This window comes from Argopecten irradians, chromosome 12, assembly GCF_041381155.1.
Source record: "Argopecten irradians isolate NY chromosome 12, Ai_NY, whole genome shotgun sequence".
Taxonomy (NCBI): domain Eukaryota; kingdom Metazoa; phylum Mollusca; class Bivalvia; order Pectinida; family Pectinidae; genus Argopecten; species Argopecten irradians.
In genome coordinates this window covers 37,127,056-37,148,153 of record NC_091145.1, presented here as the reverse complement: position 1 = coordinate 37,148,153, position 21,098 = coordinate 37,127,056, and the positions used below count along the sequence as shown (strand labels likewise).

General features: G+C 36.6%; 2 protein-coding genes across 8 annotated transcripts in view; both read right to left on the bottom strand.

Moving 5' to 3' along the window:
- Positions 1-12,819: 12,819 nt before the first annotated feature.
- LOC138305085 (sporozoite surface protein 2-like) lies at positions 12,820-13,799 on the bottom strand. The gene is made up of 2 exons (XM_069245487.1): positions 13,779-13,799; positions 12,820-13,737 (listed from the first exon to the last, which is right to left on the bottom strand). Exons 1-2 carry the CDS (start codon positions 13,797-13,799, stop codon positions 12,820-12,822), a joined length of 939 nt encoding a protein of 312 aa, XP_069101588.1.
- Positions 13,800-13,802: 3 nt separating this feature from the next.
- Positions 13,803-21,098, bottom strand: part of LOC138304868 (6-phosphofructo-2-kinase/fructose-2,6-bisphosphatase-like) — a 59,613-nt gene continuing 52,317 nt past the window's right edge. For 5 of the 7 annotated variants that reach the window (XR_011205646.1, XM_069245215.1, XM_069245217.1 and 2 more), the window contains one exon: positions 16,898-19,633. Coding sequence is in view for 5 of the 7 variants with exons in the window: in XM_069245215.1 (XP_069101316.1) it covers positions 19,553-19,633 (81 nt within the window). In the remaining 2 variants the exon portion in view is untranslated. Of the gene's footprint in view, positions 13,987-16,897; positions 19,634-21,098 lie in introns of those variants that run through there. The other 2 variants (XR_011205645.1, XM_069245214.1) reach the window with 1 other exon arrangement.

Sequence of the window (21,098 nt, the reverse complement as noted above, 5' to 3'; positions counted from 1 at the left end):
TATATCACAGTGACTTTCACAAAGAACTATTTATGATTTGGGCCCTTTTTGGCCACCAAATCTATGAAATTAACTGTTATTTAGTGATTAATTTGCTGTAATTCAATATTTAGTACATCCATGATTCAACTATAATGACTGTTTTCTAAGTTTTCAGATGTAGTTGCCATGGCAACCATCCAAAATATACGCATAAATTATTAACATGAAAATTTGGACAAGTTTGACCAAGTTTTTATCTATGGCACTATAGAGCACAAAATTATCAGTTACTCAGATTATCTAAGCTCTTCCAATACATCTTTAGGAGAAATATAATGTATGTTCAAGGATGCGCTCTATGGTTTAAAAAATAAAAACTTAACAAAATGGCTAAAATTGTAAAAATTTCCACGTTTTCATAATAAATGCAAATTTCGAGTCATGGCAACTCAAAATGCAAAATTAGAGAACTATTTTTACAATGAAATTATGGATGTATTAAATATGTCAAATCCAACAATTTAAAAACTAAGTAACTGTTTTGAAAATTTTATGGAATTAGGGGCCAAAAAAGGCCCAACACATATATAGTCCTTTGTCTATGATTTCCAAAATTTTCATAATAACTTTTTTGCTATAACTTTGAAATTGTTTCTGACTATCACAACATCGCCAGTTCCGTTGTTTAGTGTAACGGTTCCATCAAGGTGTCCCTACTTCATGACCGGGGGAATGCAGACGTGACGTTGGTAGGCGTATTGCCAGAAACTTCTTTGCACTGACGTAAATTGTGCCTGTCTTTATTTGACTAATTCTTAATATACACTGTAGAATCCTTGGTTAAAACGAGATAGCAATCTTGTTAAAGGAGCATGCTTTGTCGCGTATAGACAAAGGCGTCTTCGATATAAACGATAACAGAAATACGTGCAATCATTTGTTAATATTCGTTAGCGTTTAAACAGAAATGCCATATATCAATTTGAAGTATCTTATATTTCTTTAAGTATACAAGTTCCATAATAGCATTTATAATAGCAGACATGTTTAAAAACAACTTATTACAACATATTGAATAAAGTAAACTATTAAAACAAGACTATCCTTACAAATTTCTTACAAAATTCTTTCAAATGTTTTTTTTTTTTTATTTTTACTTCATGAAAATTAAACTTATATTTTTCTGAAGTTGTCAACACAATTAAAATACAAAAGAGTACTTTTTCATAAGTACTCATTTACCATGTGGTAATAATCGATCATTAAATTGCTATTTCAGTTTTCATTTCGGTCTCTGTTATAAATGAACATTCTGACAATTAAGTTTCCGGTCGGAGTAATGTCTTCTGGTTAACCACGTGTAAAGCATGGCTGTTACCATTGCATTTACATATCACAACTAAGACAATGAAAACCGACCAAATTGACATGTTATCGATATTTCATATCAACGATTCTTTCGCGCATTAAGCTGGATATATGTCTGGGGGCCAATGGGTTGTCGATCTATTTATAGACCTTAACTAGGTCTATCTATTTATAGTAATCAGTTTATTGTAAGACATCAATCATGGTCTGGATCAGCTTCGTCAATATTTCTTTACTTTAAGGAATTCCTTAACTTAAATTTCTCAATTGGAAAGTTTAGAAAAATCCATAAAGCTCTGGAATATTGATGACAAAGTTCCCTAATGACGTGCTGATACAGAAGAAATATTGGCAGTACTCGGCATTGTGACAATATACTACAACATCAGAGAATTATGTCGTTATAACCAAACGAAAGTGTGGTGATGTCTATGGTCAGCTCAGCAAGAAAACACAACCCGTCCCACATTATCCTTTTCGTAATAAATGGCGTATCATACAGTTGTGCAAAAAGACCATGTTTATGTGAATAGTAAGATCTTCCTTACCCAAAACCAGACAACCATTGCTGAAGGCAGAATTAAGTGCCCATGGGAGGAATATGTCAGCCATTTCTGCATATATCTGAAAAGGCAGATCCGGGGTTAATCCCTCATGAGGTATCCATGGGAGAAATATGTTCTTCTAGTACAGCTCTATAGATTAGATATCATCCATCCATCATCTCGTCAGATTTATTCTTACAGAAGTGTCAGAGAGAAATCTTAAGGCAAGGCCTGTCCTTTCCTACAACACGCAGTGGCGTAGGAAGATGAAACGTAATGGAGGGGCAAAGGTCCTCAATATTTAATAACAACCCCCCCTCGCGCGCCCCGCACCCACAGGAGATAATTGATATACTTTTTTCATACATCATTACACATAATCCTTGTACACATTTATAGACAGTGGCGTCTTTAACAGGAAATTAATGAATAAGCAAATTCGTGTGCGAGTTGGGTGGGGGGGTCCGGGGTATCCAATGGGAAAATATTACGACTTAGAATGACTGAGGTGAGTTTTACGATGCATTTTGATAATTTTGCGAGCGCCGAAGGCGCGAGATTTTGGTGTTTGGGGGGTGGGTCTTGGGTTTTCCCCCGGGAAAACAATCACGATTTAGAATGGCTGAGATGAGTTTTATGATGTATTTTGATGATTTTGCGAGCGCCGAAGGCGCGAGATTTTGTTGTTTTGTGGGACTTGGGTGTTCCCCAGGGGAAAAAATCACGATTAAGAATGACTGAGATGGGTTTTACGATGTATTTTGATGATTTCGCGAGCGCCGAAGTCGTGAGATTTTGTTGTTTGGGGGTCTTTGGTTTTCCCCCGGGAAAATATTTCACGATTTAGAATGGCTGAGATGAGTTTAACGATGTATTTTGTTGGTTTTAAAGTGTTCTTAACACAGTATTTTTTCTATTTAAAGTTACCTGCATTTAGATATGATAATTGAGTTTCATCATACCATTACATATATGTATGCAACCCAGCTCGATCTGAACATACCGGATTCACACCATCTGCACATTGTTGTGTAACTCAAAATAATAATTAATTGATTGTCTTGCTAAAACATATAAACAAATGAATCTTTTAAGATGCATTTTTTTGAAATAGTATAATCCCTTGATGGACATTAGGTGCTTGAACGATTTAGGATACGCGCCGCGCGGGGGGTGGGGGATAGGGCTAAAATTCCATCGAGTATAGGTTTGGTTACAGATACGATGGAGAATGTCATGACGCAGACTGCATTGATGGACATCTACAATGTAACTCTGACAACATCTCAAGATGGAAAATGGTGGTATCCAGCTCTGCTATAAGCAAATACTCGTCTAACAAAAACACCATCAAAGTCCTGGTTCAAACCATTACGCTGAAGTAGAGAGGCCAGCCAACTACTCCACCATCTCCTGAAATGCCTTCAGTTTTGTTTTGAAACTAGACTGATAGTACCTTGAAGGAGCAAGGGCATCAATGATGATCATAATGTATGTCTGTGATGTCCTACAGACAGTGGAAGACTGTGTCCAGCCTGGATTCAAGACAAAAAGTGTTACAAGGACGCAGTCCTTCGTGCCCTTCAAAGCACTTCTAGGGTAACGCATTACCTTATGAAAATATTTATGAAAATAAAGAAAAAACACAATCTTCAAAATTCAGTCCTACTGACAGCTTCAGTTTGCGGCCGCCATTTTCTTATCCACTGTAAAAAATCTCACCAGCGTGAATGCGATGCTTGAAGTCAGCTCATTATGTAATCAAGCGATTCAAACGCTTTTAAGATCCGACTAACGTAATCTTCATCCAGCAGAAGCTCGTTGCTGTTGCTCTTTATTTGCAAGCGTTCAAGTGATAAACTACCGTCCAATATAATCACCTGACCAAAAACGGCATATCTGTTACGGAAATAAAAGTTTCTTTCTTCTCTTATGTGGGTTTCCTTCTCAAATGGGGGATTTGGGACAAAGATAGGAGTGTGAATATATGGATAAAAAATAAACCAAACATTCGGCTCCGTTATTTCCATAAATTGAACTTTTTAACTAACATTGCAGAATTTATGCTTACTGAAACATCTGGCGGCGCCCTTTAAGACCTTGCCTTCAGTCATATTAATTGTACCTGCTGGCCTAATGCATGATCGTAAAAGGCGACTAAATTTAGGATATTGTCTTTTCTCTTCATCCAAACCGACATTCTTCCTAATGTCTCGAAAGCGCTTCAATTTTGGCCTATAGTTGTGAGGAAGGTTCTGTGCCCAGACCGAGACACACCATAATCTACAAAAGTGGTACTATCTAGTTTCTGGTCCTGCATAGCATTAGTTGATTGGGAAGACTGTTGTTCCTGTTATCAGTATAATGTGACCGGGTAGAGTGTGCTTGTTTTGCTCTATCTTCAGTGGCATGGCTTAGTGAGCTAGCGCTATAAAAATGACAACATACATATCACTATCACTATAACAAGGGCAAGAGTTCCATCATTACAAAGAGACATAACACGAATATATCACAGCCTCCCAAATCATACAATAGCACTCCAACATACTGCACACATGGGAGGCCGTCCAAAACTGACCTAGCTGTTGCTAATAGAGCGTTATTTGAGACCTAAACAAGAGGCCCAGAGGGCCTGTATCGCTCACCTGGTTTTTTGTTAGTAATTATCACAAGAATCTGACAATTAAAAAAATAAGAAAAATTGACTCCCAAAGTTTAATTTTGAATCACAACCATACAATGATGCTATTGATACCATACAAATATGCTATCCAATACATAGGTTCAGAGACTAAGTCATTTATATGAAAATAGTAGCCTAATTGACCTTTTTGACCTCACATCTATTGCCGTTTAAGGCCCCGGGGGTCAGCCCTATCATTTGTACAATTTCAAATCCCAACCCTATAAGGATGCTACCGTTGCATTATAAGTGCTCTTCCATTCTTAGTTGCAGAGAAGAAGTCGTTTATATGGAAATAGCTAAATTGACCCCTTTTGACCCCACCCTTCAGGCTCCCGGGGGGGGGGGGGGGGGGGGGTCAGCCCCATCATTTGCAAAATTTTGAATCCAAACCCTATAAGGATGTAACCATTGCATTATGAGCGCAATCCCATGTTAAGTTGCAGAGAAAAAGTCATTTATATGGAAATTGACCACTTTTGACCCCGCCCCTCAGGCCCCCGGGGGTTAGCCCTATCATTTGCTCAATTTGGAATCCCCATCCTACAAGGATGCTACCATTGCATTATGGGTGCTATACCATGCTTAGTTGAAGAGAAGAAGTCATTTATATGGAAATAGCCAAATTGACCCCTTTTGACCCCACCCTCAGGCCCCCCGGGGGTCAGCCCTATCATTTGCACAATTTTGAATCCCCACCCTATAAGGATGCTACCATTGCATTATGAGTGCTATCCCATGCTTAGTTGCAGAGAAGAAGTCATTCATATGGAAATAGCCAAATTGACCCCTTTTGACCCCGCCCCTCAGGCCCCCGGGGGGTCAGCCCTATCATTTGCACAATTTTGAATATCCACCCTATAAGGATGCTACCATTGCATTATGGGTGCTATACCATACTTAGTTTCAGAGAAGAAGTCGTTTATATGGAAATAGCCAAATTGGCCCCTTTTGACCCCGTCCCTCAGGCCCCCGGGGGGTCAGCCCCATTATTTGCACAATTTTGAATCCCCACCCTATAAGGATGATATCATTGTATTATGGGTGCTATCCCATGCTTGGTTTCAGAGAAGAAGTCGTTTATATGGAAATAGCCAAATTGGCCCCTTTTGACCCCTCCCCTCAGCCCCCGGGGGGGGGGGGGGGGGGTCAGCCCCATCATTTGTACAATTTTGAATCCCCACCCTATAACGATACTACAAATGCATTATGAATGCTATCTCATGCTTAGTTTCAGAGAAGAAGTCGTTTATATGGAAATAGCCAAATTGTCCCCATTTGACCCCGCCCCTCAGGCCCCCGGGGGGTCAGCCCCATCATTTGTACAATTTTGAATCCCCACCCTATAAGGATGCTACCATTGCATTATGGGTGCTATCCCATGCTTGGTTTCAGAGAAGAAGTCGTTTATATGGAAATAGCCAAATTGACCCCTTTTGGCCCCACCCCTCAGGCCCCCGGGGGTCAGCCCCATCATTTGTACAATTTTCAGTTAGTAGCCCATAAGGATGCTACCAGTCAAATTTTATTGAAATCCGACCAGCGGTTATGGAGAAGAAGTCGATTGTTGACGGACGACGGACGACGCCGGATGCCGGATGCCGGACGCCGGACGCTGCGGGTATCCCATAAGCTCACCTCGGTCCTTTGGACCAGGTGAGCTAAAAACCAAACCTAGCTATACAATGACAACAATCGAAGTTGTGGTTATAAAGTCAAGATTGAGGTTATAACCTCTACAAGATTTGTCAGTAACCGATGCTTTCATTTAGGATGTTCTGATTGGATTAATAAGGTGGCATATTTCTGCCATTGAATAAGTTAGATATTTCATCAGAATCGGAAGGCGACGGAATAACCCATGGGAAAAATAACCACAGGGAAATAACCCCTTGGAAGCTCTGCACGTGACCGAGAGTTGACCTCATCTGCAACGTCAACCAACAATGGCAACGCTGTCGCATTTTTCCCTTCTTTTTTGCAGTCGACAAATTTAGCAACGTTGATGGGAAATATCTTCATCACTTGTTTTATCAGAGATTTTTTGCCTTTGAAGTTTATTCGGTATAATAAAATAAACATGTCCCTATGTGACGGGATACATCTAGAACTATTATACCTCACTTTCATTTAGGATGTTCTGATTGGATTAAACTTGATCACATGACATTGGATAAGTTAGATCTTTCATTGGAATTGGAAGGCGAGGGAAACTGAACCCCTTGCATTTGGAAGCTCTGCACGTGACCGGAAATTGGCGTCATCTGCAACGTCAACAAACAATGGCAACGCTGTTGCTTATCTTTTTGCGGCCCGAAGAATTTAGCAACGTTGTTGGGAAATATCTCCATGAGTCCTTTTACCACATTTTTTTTTGTTTTAATTTTGTTCAGTATAATAATATGATAATTATGTACCTTGCTATGTATTGGGATACATCTAGAATTGTCTCCCTGGAAAGAGTTATTTTCCCTCGGGCTTCGCCCTCGAGAAAGTACAATGTAACTCTTTCCAGGGAGACAATATATAATTATGGTCCTCTGTGGGGGGATATATCTAGAATTAATAGTATATTATTCCCTTCTCCGTTCTCAACATAGGCATGGAACTGGCTACAAGCAAACCAGTTGTCCAACTCTTTTATGCTGAGAGTGAAACAAGAAAAGAACTTACAATATAACATTAAAGATTGGTGTGTTAAAGCCAGGGAACAGAACCCAGAGCCTTCCTCACAATTGCTCAAGCAAAATCCAGAAATGAAGGCATATCTTAAAAAAAAGAAAATCACTCAGGTAGAAAAGAATAACAAGAGGCCCATGGGCCTTAATGGTCATCTGAATATCATCTCCACAAATTATAACAAGAGGGAGGGGGTCAGAGCCATCATTTATACAAAATCTGTTCACATTCCCCAAAAGATGTTTCTGACCAAATTTGGTTAAAATCTGATAAGAACTTTATGACTAGTAGCGTTTTGAAGGAATTTTCCTCTATTTGCCCACTTGGGCCCAGCCCCTCAGGCCCCAGGGGGGTCAGAGTCACCATTTATACAAAATCTGTTCCCCTTCCCCAAAGGATGTTTCTGGCTAAATTTGGTCAAAATCCAATGAGAACTTTATGACAAGTAGCTTTTTGAAGTAATTTTCATTCATTTCCCCTATTGGGCCCCACCCCTCAGGCCCCAGGGGGTCAGAGTTATCATTTATACAAAATCGGTTCCCATTCCACTAAAGATGTTTCTGGCCAAATTTGGTTAAAATCTGTTGAAAACTTTTTGACAAGTAGCGTTTTAAAGAATTACCAAAATTTCCCCTATTTGGGCCCGCCCCTCAGGACCGAGGGGGGTCAGAGTAACCATTTATACAAAATCTGCTCCCCTTCCTCTAACAATGTTTCTGGCCAAATTTGGTCAAAAATCCAATGAGAATCTCGTGACAAGTAGTGTTTTGAAGAAATTTTCTTCTATTTCCCCTATTTGGCCCCGCCCCTCAGGACCGAGGGGGGGTCAGAGTCACCATTTATACAAAATCTGTTCCCCTTCCCCTAAGGATGTTTCTGGCCAAATTTGGTAAAAATCCAAAAAGAAGCTTATGTCAAATAGCGTTTTGAAGGAATTTTCCTCTATTTCCCCTCTTGGGCCCCGCCCCTCAGGCCCCAGGGGGTCAGAGTTATCATTTATACAAAATCGGTTCCCATTCCACTAAAGATGTTTCTGGCCAAATTTGGTTAAAATCTGTTGAAAACTTTTTGACAAGTAGCGTTTTAAAGAATTACCAAAATTTCTCCTATTGGGTCCCGACCCTCAGACCCCAGGGGGGTCAGAGTCACCATTTACACAAAATCTGTTCCCCTTCCCCTAAGGATGTTTCTGGCCAAATTTGATTAAAATCCATTAAGAACTTTTTGACTAGTAGCGATTTAAAAGAAAAGTTTACGCACGGCGCACAACGACGGACAGTGCACGATGACAATAGGTAATCTTGACCCTTCGGGTCAGATGACCTAAAAACAAGAGACCCAGAGGGCCTGTATCGTTCACCTGGTTTGTAATGTGAAGTTATGTTCTGAATACAGGTTCATTGGTTCTTTTCTGATGGAATTTTAATATTTACCTCTAATTCCCCTATTGGGCCCCACCCCTCCTGTCCCCAGGGGGTCAGAGCCAAAATTTATGCAAGTTCTGTTCCTTTTCCCAAAAGGATGTGTTTTGTGGCCAAATTTGGTCAAAATTCATGCAGAACTCTTGGACAGGTAGCGATTCATAGGATTTACCTCTATTTCCCCTGTTTGGCCCCCCCCCTCCTGCCCCCGGAGGGTCAGAGCAAAAAAAAAAAAACATGAGGCCCATGGGCCTTAACGGTCACCTGAGTTAGAATATATAATGAAACAAATAATGAAACAAATTAAAGACATTGTATACACTGTATGCTGGGCCTTGAAGTTGATCAGTGATTATTAAATTTGACTTTTTAGACTATGAAGAGTATTTGCTTCCATCAAACCTGTGAACTTAGAGGTATTTTTTGAAATTTTAATCATTTTGACCCTGTTTGGTCCTGCCCCTCTGGTCCCCCAGGGGGTCATCGAGGATGGATATGGATGTTAAAATGCTATATCTTAGGCTAATAATTCTAATCAAGTTTGACTAATTTCCTATGAAAATTGAGCAAAAAATGCTCATTAATGTGTTTTTCGTATATAAATTATAGTAAACTTGACCCCCTCCCCAAGGGGAAACATGAGACCCCAGGGTCATCAAATTTACAATTTTTATAAAACAAACTTTAAGACCTTTTTACCTATAAAATGTATTTGATTCTACCATTTCCAGAATTTTAGAAGAACATTTTTGAAGTTTTAGCCTATTTGACCTTTTTTGGCCCCGCCCCTCTGCCACCAGGGGGTCGGCCTGGACCAATATGGATATGATGTTAAATGCTATCTCAGGCTAATAATGCTAACCAAGTTTGACTCGTTTCCAATGAAAATTGAGCAAAAAATGCACATGTGTTTTCCTTATATAAACTATAGTAAACTTGACCCCCTTCCCAGGGGGAAACGCGAGACCCCAGGGTCATATAATTCACAATTTTTTTAAAGGACCTTAAAACCTTTCTATTTATGAAAAGTTTTCATTCTACCATTTCCAGAATTTCAGAAGAAGATTTTTGAAGTTTTAGCCAATTTGACCCCTTTTGACCCCGCCCCTAAGGCACCTGGGGGTCAGTCATAGAAAATTTGTTAATAGTATTAAATGGCCATCTCGTACTGATAATTCTGACAACATTTGACTCATTTCCTATTACAAATGACCAAATAATGCTCAAAAATGTGTTTTCCCAATATAAACTATAGTAAACTTAACCCCCTCCCCAGGGGGAAATCTGAGACCCCAGGGTCATATAATTCACAATTTTTGTAGAGGGCCTTGAGACCTTTCTATCTATGAAGAGTATTTGATTCTACCACATCTGTGAGTAGAGAAGAAGATTTTTGAAATTTTACTCAATTTTACCCCTTTTGGCCCCTCCCACAGCCCCCTGGGGGGTGGGGACCATATAATTCACAATTTTGATTGGCCTTATGCCTTAGAAGGTTTGTGCAAAATTTCATTGAAATTGCTTCAGCAGTTTTGGAGAAGAAGTCGAAAATGTAAATTGTTTACGGACATACGACGCACGACGGACGACGACGGACAAAAGGCGATTAGAATAGGTCACTTGAGACTTCGTCTCAGGTGACCTAAAAAAAGAGCAGGAATGAATCGGCCACTACTTTTATGACTTTAGGACCAACCCAGTATTACAAAGGACCCTCTGAAGGACCCTGTGATTTATATAAGTAATATTTGCCAATGTAATATCACTTATTTTAAAACAATAATTTCATTTGAATCATTTCTAGAGATCAAAAATAATATGAGTCAGGTTAAAAGACATAAAATTTTATTTCAACAAACCTACATGTATAACAGTTCTCTCACTTGCATTCTAATTTTGTGTCCAAGAATCGCATCTCTACTTTTACCCTTTAAACAACTATTGCATCATAATCAACACCTGTACTTATTATATTAATTTAACTATCATAAGTCATGTTAAAACACCAGTAATAAACCAATTTATGTACAATCTAATCTAATACTAGAGGTAAACAGTCTTATATAGGTAACTAATTTTACAAATTTACAGATTTATTTGTAAATATAAAAGAAAAATATCTAATACAGCTTGATTTTTATTGGTTAAAAATCTCTGAACTGATAACTTAGTTTCCTTATACTCGAGGTAATTAGTAACTTTATGTAGCTGTATCAGTCGTATGATTTGACAGAGTAACCCCCCTTATATTACACTCATAACATACTGTGAAGCTGGTTATTTTCAGGGTTAAAATTTTTGTGGTTTGAGCTAAAAATGAGAAAATTAAATTTTGTACTTTTGCGATAAGGGTATATAAAATTCATCATTTTTGATGAAACTGTGAAAAAATATCAACCTTCTTGAAAATAACCTGTTAATAGTACTCTCTGTATCCTAAACTTATACACTTCTTCTCCCTCCCTCTCTCTCTCTCTATCAGCGTCCTCATCTTATCTACATTCTCTCATTAACCCATGCAAATCATGAGCCTTTTCCTATATAATGAGCAAATTACTACATATTTTAGGAAAACAAGTAGAAATTAATATGATTATTTCTGCTGCTTAATATGGATTTGAGCAATTCTAAAAATCAATATGGAGGATTATTTGAAAATACATTGTATATATAATCTTAACTTACAAAATTTATACAAAATATATCAGACCTTATTTCTTAAAGGATTTCAAATAAAATATAATTACACAGAATAAAGATACAGTAAAATGTAATGAATCTCTCTCTCTCTCAATTTTATACACATTTATTCATCATTATATATGTATCAGTTATGATAAATAGAGCTATAGAGGCAAGAATGACATCATGTCATCTTAATGATATAACACACAAATACAATAATTAAATATCAATAAATATATATCATACAACGGTGACAACATTTAATTTCAGCAGCCCTGGATTATTACATTGGAAGATTGGTGATTTGAAAACATAAATAGATTTCTGAAGGATGTGCAATGTATGATACAATGACATAGTAGTAAAATGTTACTGAAAATATTTTTACACATATTAATGTTTGTTTATTTCCAGATTGAATTAAATTGATAAACAAGAGTTAACCTGTTTGTTATTGATTGAACTTTTATTTCTAAACTGCACAATTCTGAAAAGACAATACTCTCCATTTAAGTTATTAGCTTACCATTTATAATACACTTATCATCATCTTCAGAAAAAATTAAAATAGATTAAAAGTTAATTTTCAACTGTCATCCTAATTACTGCCCTTTAGTTGACTATTCACTGTTATCAGAGTTTACACAGGGAATCTTGTATTTGTTTTGTGTTGTTATCTTACATTGGGTCATCAACATAAATTTTCTAGTATGTTATTTCTGTTTTCAAGAAAAAAAAATTTTTCAGAAAGGTAGTGGGCCTTAAACAATGTTGCTTAAAATCTGGAGTCTGGAATATTATGTATGCAAGAGTTATCTCCCTCTGTTTGCTACACCCAGGTCAATGTACTCTGTATATATATGTTAATCACATATTATGTACATGTATTTACCTTTATATCTGTGACTGACTATCTAAGAATTCTTATAAATAAAAACAGTTAATCAACTCCAACCACATAGGAAAGCCATGTATGAGTTGTCTCCCCAATATCCTACCATGAACATATAATCTAACAAATACCAATAAAACCATATATATATATATCACATTAAAATATAATCTGGTTATTGTTATCCCCACCAATACAAGAGACTAATTGTATCATCTGGATGCCTATTATACCAGTAGCATTTCACAATAGTATTATAGATGGCACTGAATAGAAACCAAACACTGTCCATATTACTGATAAGGTTCTTAAATAACTTATCAATATATTTAATTTCCTACCTAAACAATTTGAAATATCGATGAAATAATTATGGAGATCACTGTAGTTTGTAACTCTTTATAAATAGAGTTATATAACACAAAGGACATACACACTTAACACACATTACAAAGGTGACAGCTACACAGTAGTGACAGTCTATAGTAACAAGAAGGATGGAGATCTAGAACACATCAGTAGAGAAAGAAGAGAGGAGATAGTTCCCTCTCTCATCTGAGATCAGTAGTGGGTAGGAGAAGGTTTCCTCTCCTCATTACGACAAGAGGGTTCCCTCTCCTCATTAGGACGAGAGGGTTCCCTCTCCTCATTAGGACGAGATGGTTCCCTCTCCTCATTAGGACGAGTTGGTTCCCTCTCATCGTTAGGACGAGATGGTTCCCTCTCATTGTTAGGACGAGATGGTTCCTTCTCCTCATTAGGACGAGATGGTTCCCTCTCCTCATTAGGACGAGATGGTTCCCTCTCCTCATTTGGACGAGATGGTTCCCTCTCCTCATTAGGACGAGATGGTTCCCTCTCCTCATTTGGACGAGATGGTTCCCTCTCATCGTTAAGACGAGATGGTTCCCTCTCCTCATTAGGACGAGATGGTTCCCTCTCCTCATTTGGACGAGATGGTTCCCTCTCCTCATTAGGACAAGATGGTTCCCTCTCATCATTAAGACGAGATGGTTCCCTCTCCTCATTAGGACGAGATGGTTCCCTCTCCTCATTTGGACGAGATGGTTCCCTCTCCTCATTTGGACGAGATGGTTCTCTCTCCTCATTAGGACGAGATGGTTCCCTCTCCTCATTAGGACGAGATGGTTCCCTCTCCTCATTAGGACGAGATGGTTCCCTCTCCTCATTAGGACGAGATGGTTCCCTCTCCTCATTAGGACGAGATGGTTCCCTCTTCTCATTAGGACGAGATGGTTCCCTCTCCTCATTAGGACGAGATGGTTCCCTCTCCTCATTTGGACGAGATGGTTCCCTCTCCTCATTAGGACGAGATGGTTCCCTCTCCTCATTAGGACAAGATGGTTCCCTCTCATCGTTAAGACGAGATGGTTCCCTCTCCTCATTTGGACGAGATGGTTCCCTCTCCTCATTAGGACGAGATGGTTCCCTCTCCTCATTAGGACGAGATGGTTCCCTCTTCTCATTAGGACGAGATGGTTCCCTCTCCTCATTAGGACGAGATGGTTCCCTCTTCTCATTAGGACGAGATGATTATCTTTTCTTCATAGGACAGTTAGGTCAGGTCCTATCTCTCAACAGTGGTCAGAAGACGTGCTGGAGATCTCGGATGATTAGGACAGGATGGTTGCCTATGTTGGTCAGTGGTCAAAAGTGTGCAGGTACGGTCTGTAGGGCTTCATCTCTACTCCTCTGGGGCAGAGTACACTGTCAACACAGAAAGGTTTTACACGTCAGGTTTATATAACAGCAGCTTAAACAACAGTACTTCACAACAGTAACCCATACAACACATCCCCCATCAGCTAATTACTGCCAAATATGATTGATAGTAATTGATAGCCTTCCACAATTTGGTTGTGAGTTTTAAAACTCATGTGTGGCAGTCGCCAGGAATCGACCCTAGGTTGTTGTCTTTTTGTCAATCCAACATGGCCTACTGTCAATCCATTATAGCCTAATGTCAGTCCATTATAACTTATGGTCAATCCAATATGGTTTATTGTCACTTAAATATAGCTTATTGTCAATCCAATTTAGCTTACCGCCAATTCAAAATAGCTGTCAATCCATAAATCTTATTGTCAATCCAATATAGCTTATTGTCAATCTAATATATCTTATTTTCACTCCATTATAGCTTATTCTTACTTCATTCCTGCTTATTGTCAATCAAATATAGCTTATTTTCAATCCATTTAAATTTATTGCCAATCTTATATAGCTTATTGTCAATTCAATATAGCTTATTGTCAATCCAATATATAGCTTATTGTCAATCTAACATGGCTTACTGTGAATTCAATATAGCCTATTGTCAATCCAATATAGCTTACTGTCACTACATTGCAGCTCATTGTTACTTCAATATAGCTTACTGTCACTACATTGCAGCTCATTGTTACTTCAATATAGCTTACTGTCAATTTAATATAGTCTACTGTCAATCCAATATAGCTTATTGTAAATCCAATATTGCTAATTGTCAATCCAATATAGCTTATTGTCAATCCAATATAGCTTATTGTAAATCTAATATAGCTAATTATCAATCCAATATAGCTTATTGTCAATGCAATATATAGTTTATTGTTAGTCCAATATAGTTTATTGTAAATCCAATATAGTTTATTGTCAATCAATGTATAGTTTATTGTCAATCCAATATATAGTTTATTGCTAGTCCAATATAGTTTATTGTAAATCCAATATAGTTTATTGTCACTACATTGGAGCTCATGGTTAATCCAATATAGCTTATTGTAAATCTAATATAGCTAATTGTCAATCCAAAATAGCTTATTGTCAATGCAATATATAGTTTATTGTTAGTCCAATATAGTTTATTGTAAATCCAATATAGTTTATTGTCAATCAATGTATAGTTTATTGTCAATCCAATATAGCTAATTGTCAATCCAATATAGTTTATTGTCAATCCAATATAGCTTGTTGTCAATCCAATATAGTTTATTGTCAATCCAATAGTTTATTGTCAATCCAATATAGTTTATTGTCAATCCAATATAGCTAATTGTCAATCCAATATTGCTAATTGTCAATCCAATATAGCTAATTGTAAATCAAATATAGCTTATTGTCACTACATTGGAGCTCATGGTTAATCCAATATAGCTAATTGTCACTACAAGGGAGCTCATGGTTAATCCAACATAGCTTATTGTCACTACCTTGGAGCTCATGGTTAATCCAATATAGCTTATTGTCACTACCTTGGAGCTCATGGTTAATCCAATATAGCTTATTGTCACTACATAGGAGCACATGGATAATCCAATATAGCTTATTGTCAATCCAATATAGTTTATTGTCAATCCAATATGGCTAATTGTCAATTCCAATATAGCTAATTGTAAATCCAATATAGCTTATTGTCACTACATTGGAACTCATGGTTAATCCAATATAGCTTATTGTCGCTACATTGGAGCACATGGTTAATCCAATATAGCTTATTGTCAATCCAATATAGTTTATTGTCAATCCAATATATTTTATTGTCAATCCAATATAGCTAATTGTAAATCCAATATTGCTAATTGTCAATTCCAATATAGCTAATTGTAAATCCAATATAGCTTATAGTGACTACACTGGAGCTCATGGTTAATCCAATATAGCTTATTGTCACTACATTGGAGTTCATGGTTAATCCAATATAGCATATTGTAAATCTAATATAGCTAATTGTCAATCCAATATAGCTTATTGTCACTACATTGAAGCTCATGGTTAATCCAATATAGCTTATTGTCACTACATTGGAGCACATGGTTAATCCAATATAGCTTATTGTCACTACATTGGAGCTCATGGTTAATCCAATATAGCTTATTGTCACTACATTGGAGCACATGGTTAATCCAATATAGCTTATTGTCACTACATTGGAGCTCATGGTTAATCCAATATAGCTTATTGTCAATCCAATATAGCTTATTGTCAATCCAATATAGCTAATTGTCAATCCAATATAGCTAATTGTCAATCCAATATTGCTAATTGTCAATCCAATATAGCTAATTGTAAATCCAATATAGCTTATTGTCACTACATTGGAACTCATGGTTAATCCAATATAGCTTATTGTCACTACATTGGAGCACATGGTTAATCCAATATAGCTTATTGTCAATCCAATATAGTTTATTGTCAATCCAATATATTTTATTGTCAATCCAATATAGCTAATTGTAAATCCAATATTGCTAATTGTCAATTCCAATATAGCTAATTGTCAATCCAATATAGCTTATTGTCACTACATTGAAGCTCATGGTTAATCCAATATAGCTTATTGTCACTACATTGGAGCACATGGTTAATCCAATATAGCTTATTGTCACTACCTTGGAGCTCATGCTTAATCCAATATAGCTTATTGTCAATCCAATACAGCTTATTGTCAATCCAATATAGCTTATTGTCAATCCAATATAGCTTATTGTCAATCCAATATAGCTTATTGTCCATCCAATATAGCTTGTTGTCAATTGCAATCCAAACCTTTAGTGTACTAATGATACTGAACATGATCAGAAGTCAATATCAGCTATGTAATACCACACAAGTCATGCTGCAACACATTAAAACTTGATTCTTATCAGCATTTAAAATATTTATTTATTATATTCAATATTTGGTCCATAAAAATAGATAAAAGAACACAAAACATATGTTTATACTTAACAATACTACATAGGTAATGGACATCACTGGGTATATATTAAAATACAGAACTATATCACTAACATGTCAACACAATATCTTTGGAAAAGATGGAAGATCATATCACATCATCTACACATTAAAAAAGATTATGTCCAACATAAAAAAATAATTTGTTCTGACTAATGTCTATTTCAGACAAGTATAGCACTATGTATCAGTGAATACTTTGTATGACTAATGTCTGTTTCAGACAAGTGTAGCACTATGTATCTGTAAATACTTTTATAACTAATGTCTTGTTTCAGACAAGTATAGCAATATGTATCAGTAAATACTTTGTTCTGACTACAGTCTATTTCAGACAATTGTAGCACTATATATTAGTAAATACTTTGTTCTGACTAAAGTCTATTTCAGACAAGTGTAGCACTATGTATCAGTAAATACTTTGTTCTGACTAAAGTCTGTTTCAAACAAATGAAGCAGTATGTATCAGTTAATACTTTGTTATGACTAAAGTCTATTTCAGATAATTGTAGCACTATACTGTGAAATCATTTATTTTTGTTGGACTCAATTTTCGTGGATTCTAAAATTACTAAGACCTTACACATTACCGTTAAAATTGTCACCTGTATTGTTTGATCTCTCAAGCGGAACTAAGCTCTACTACACAACACATTTACAATCATAATCTAGAGTCGGTACTCAGCCAGTGTTTTCACAGATGTGTCCAACAAACAATTATTGTGTCACATTGATAGAGTCATGATATACTCAATCAATTATTTGTTGGTACATGTAGATGAAGTCTATGAAATTCTGAACACTATCTTTGTTTGAACAATATTTTCCAAATTTGAACTTGTCATGCTTGTCCCCGAAATAGACATTATTTAGTGAGGTAATAATCATCCTACAATGTATGAACGCATAAACTTACATGACATTGGTATAGGTATATATATTTTCGTGGGGATGTAAATTCGTTGATTTTGGTCAAAAAACGAAATCCACGAAAATTAAACCCCCACGAAAATTAATGATTTCACAGTATATCAGTAAATACTTTGTTCTGACTAAAGTCTATTTCAGACAAAAGTAGCACTATGTATCAGTAAATACTTTGTTCTGACTAAAGTCTGTTTAAAGTCTGTTTCAAACAAATGAAGCAGTATGTATCAGTTAATACTTTGTTATGACTAAAGTCTATTTCAGACAATTGTAGCACTATATATCAGTTAATACTTTGTTCTGACAAAAGTCTATTTCAGATAAGTGTAGCACTATGTATTAGTAAATACTTTGTATGACTAATGTCTGTTTCAGACAAGTATAGCAATATGTATCAGTAAATACTTTGTATGACTAATGCCTGTTTCAGACAAGTGTAGTACTATGTATTAGTAAATACTTTGTTTGTTTAACGATCAAGTCATCAATGCATTGATAGGTCCAGTATCAAAATTCTAGGCTTGGTGAAAAACACTTGTGTCCTCTCATACAGTAGCTGGAGATACTTTTAAAAAAAGACCTGACAAAACAAAACAAATGGCATGCAAAGCCTAAACCGTATACAAAGGTAGCAGATAAACTATGCCAGCCCTTGACAATGGCATATAACAATGACTGTTTGAGGGGAGCATTCAAACAATACATAGCAACATTGTTCCTAGTTTATCTATGTTCTAAATGCAATTTTTGTCCACAGTTGTTCCAGAAATAGAGCAAGGAATGTATTTCAAAAATGAGTAGTTAAATGGCATGTTAAAACCTGATTGTCATTCCAATGTCATAGTGCTTATTGTTTCGCTTAAGAACACACCAAGGTTATAGTGTTGTATATGGTTAATGTAAATTCAGATCAATTTTTAAACTGAATGTCACTCAAAATGCTGTGTTTAGCGCAATGTCATTTCAAGGTCACCATAATTGAAAGTCTACAAAAGATGGTTTTGTCAAACTCAACACCTCTTCAAGGTCACAATGGTTAGCTCAATGTCACCATGGCTGAATGTCAAAACTTTTCATGTAAATGTCACTCATTGATTACAGTGTGTTGTGGAATGTCACTCCAGGGTTTTTATCATTATGTCATTTCAAGATCATGTATCCATTTAACTGTCACTCAAAAGATACAACAATTCACTGAATATAACTGTAAACACATTGAACCAAGTATAGAAATATACATATTAATGATACAACAAATCTGTTCTTTCTTCTCAAGTGGCAACACAAATGATCACAGGTCAAAGGTCAATCCATATGTTCTCTCTTCATACTTTCACTCAAGAAAGGTAAAAGTCCTTACACAAAATCTGTTCCATTCAAATCACATATACTTCTTCTTGAGTGTATACCACGTCCATAACAACCCATGTTAGAAACACTAACACTGTTGTCATTGAAATAGTTATACAATGTTTGCTGACAACATTCTTTTGTTCTTTATAAGAGTAGCAAGCTATTGCACAAATGTTTTAGGGAATATCCTGTTGTCTGTTGCTATAGCAACAAGTGGCCAAAGACTACCATTGGTTAGGGAGTCTAACTCATGCACCAATCACAGGCAAGCTGACTAAGTACCAACATAGGAGGAGCAAGTGCAGGAAGGAAGAATGGCGTTAGCGATGGGCCCATTCTTTGTGCCAGAGATGTGCTGGAAAAGTTAAAGAAATCAGTTTGTGAGAGAAGAAAACAGAGTCCTGGAAATTACATAGATTCCAAGTCACACAATGCTAGAGTTAATACACACACACACACACACACACACACACACACACACACACACACTCTCACACATCAAGCTTAAATCATTCATCACACATGCTCTTCCCGTCAAATAATATTGTAAACATTCTCATTTTAGCAGTGATTTTATTTTAGTGCTTTTTGCACTGTTATTGAAGTGCTAATTTATGTACAGCAGTAAATTTGTAAAAGAGTTCAATCTAATTGTGCTAATTTATATCCGTGCTGATAAATCCAAATTTACATTTTTTTCCCTTTGCACTAAAATTTGACTGTGCTAAAATAAGGTTTATAGTACACATAAATCAAACTCAACAAGCTCATCCCAATAAATACTACACATACATAATCTCAACATGCTCTTCTCCCCAAAGAATGCACATTCAAACTCAAAATCATAAATCGCATATGCTCCTCTCGAAAAGTACTACACAAACACTAAGTCAAAATCATGAATCACAAAATCACAGCACATGCTCCTTCCGACAAATACATAAACATCAAACTCAAATTGTAAATCACACGCTACCAATCACACATGCCTCTCACAACAATATACACAACAACAGAAAAGTGAGCAGAGTGAAAGGAAATCAACAACAACAACAGACTTGGAGCAGGAATTCTTAATTTTGTCATACTTAAACATTGCTCAGTCACCAGTCAAAATGTCAGACTCGATCATGGCACCAGGAGAGGTCGATATAGTGTTGGGACAGGTCAATATGATGTCACTACCAGGCGAGGTCAGTATAGTGTTGGGACAGCTAGTTTAATATCATGTCAATACCAGAAGAGGTCAGTATAGTGTTGGGAGTGATAATAATGTAATATGGATGGTGTTATGTTCAAGTAATAATAAAGGTATCATTCAGGTGTGTGAAAGTAAAATAAAACAAGGAATGCAAAGCTAAAAGTGCTAAATTTAGATATATATTGTTAGTGTTCTTATACTAATTATTGTTACTCTTTACTGTCAAATATTCAAAACAGCTATTGTCAAACTTGTCTATATAGACCATGCACCCAAAATACAGGGGGATAAGTGGTCTCTATAGCCAGGTGGTCTTTATACACAGGTCAAATTGTGTTATAAAAGTAATTTAGAACAATAAGTCTTTGAAGCAGGTGGTCGCTAATTTAGGTATAGTTTTAATTTGGGATATATATAGAGATCATCAGAGGGCATGCTAGAAAGAATCTTGGATGTACTTGATCAGTGGACATGCTAGTAAAAAACAAGCCAAGGATTACACATGGGAGTGAGGAGACAGCTTAACCCATTCAGCCCTGAAATTTCACATTGGACTGGTCTAAACATTGATTTAGAATAGTCTAAAGTGTCTTCAGGGGTGAAGGGTTTATGTCAGGAT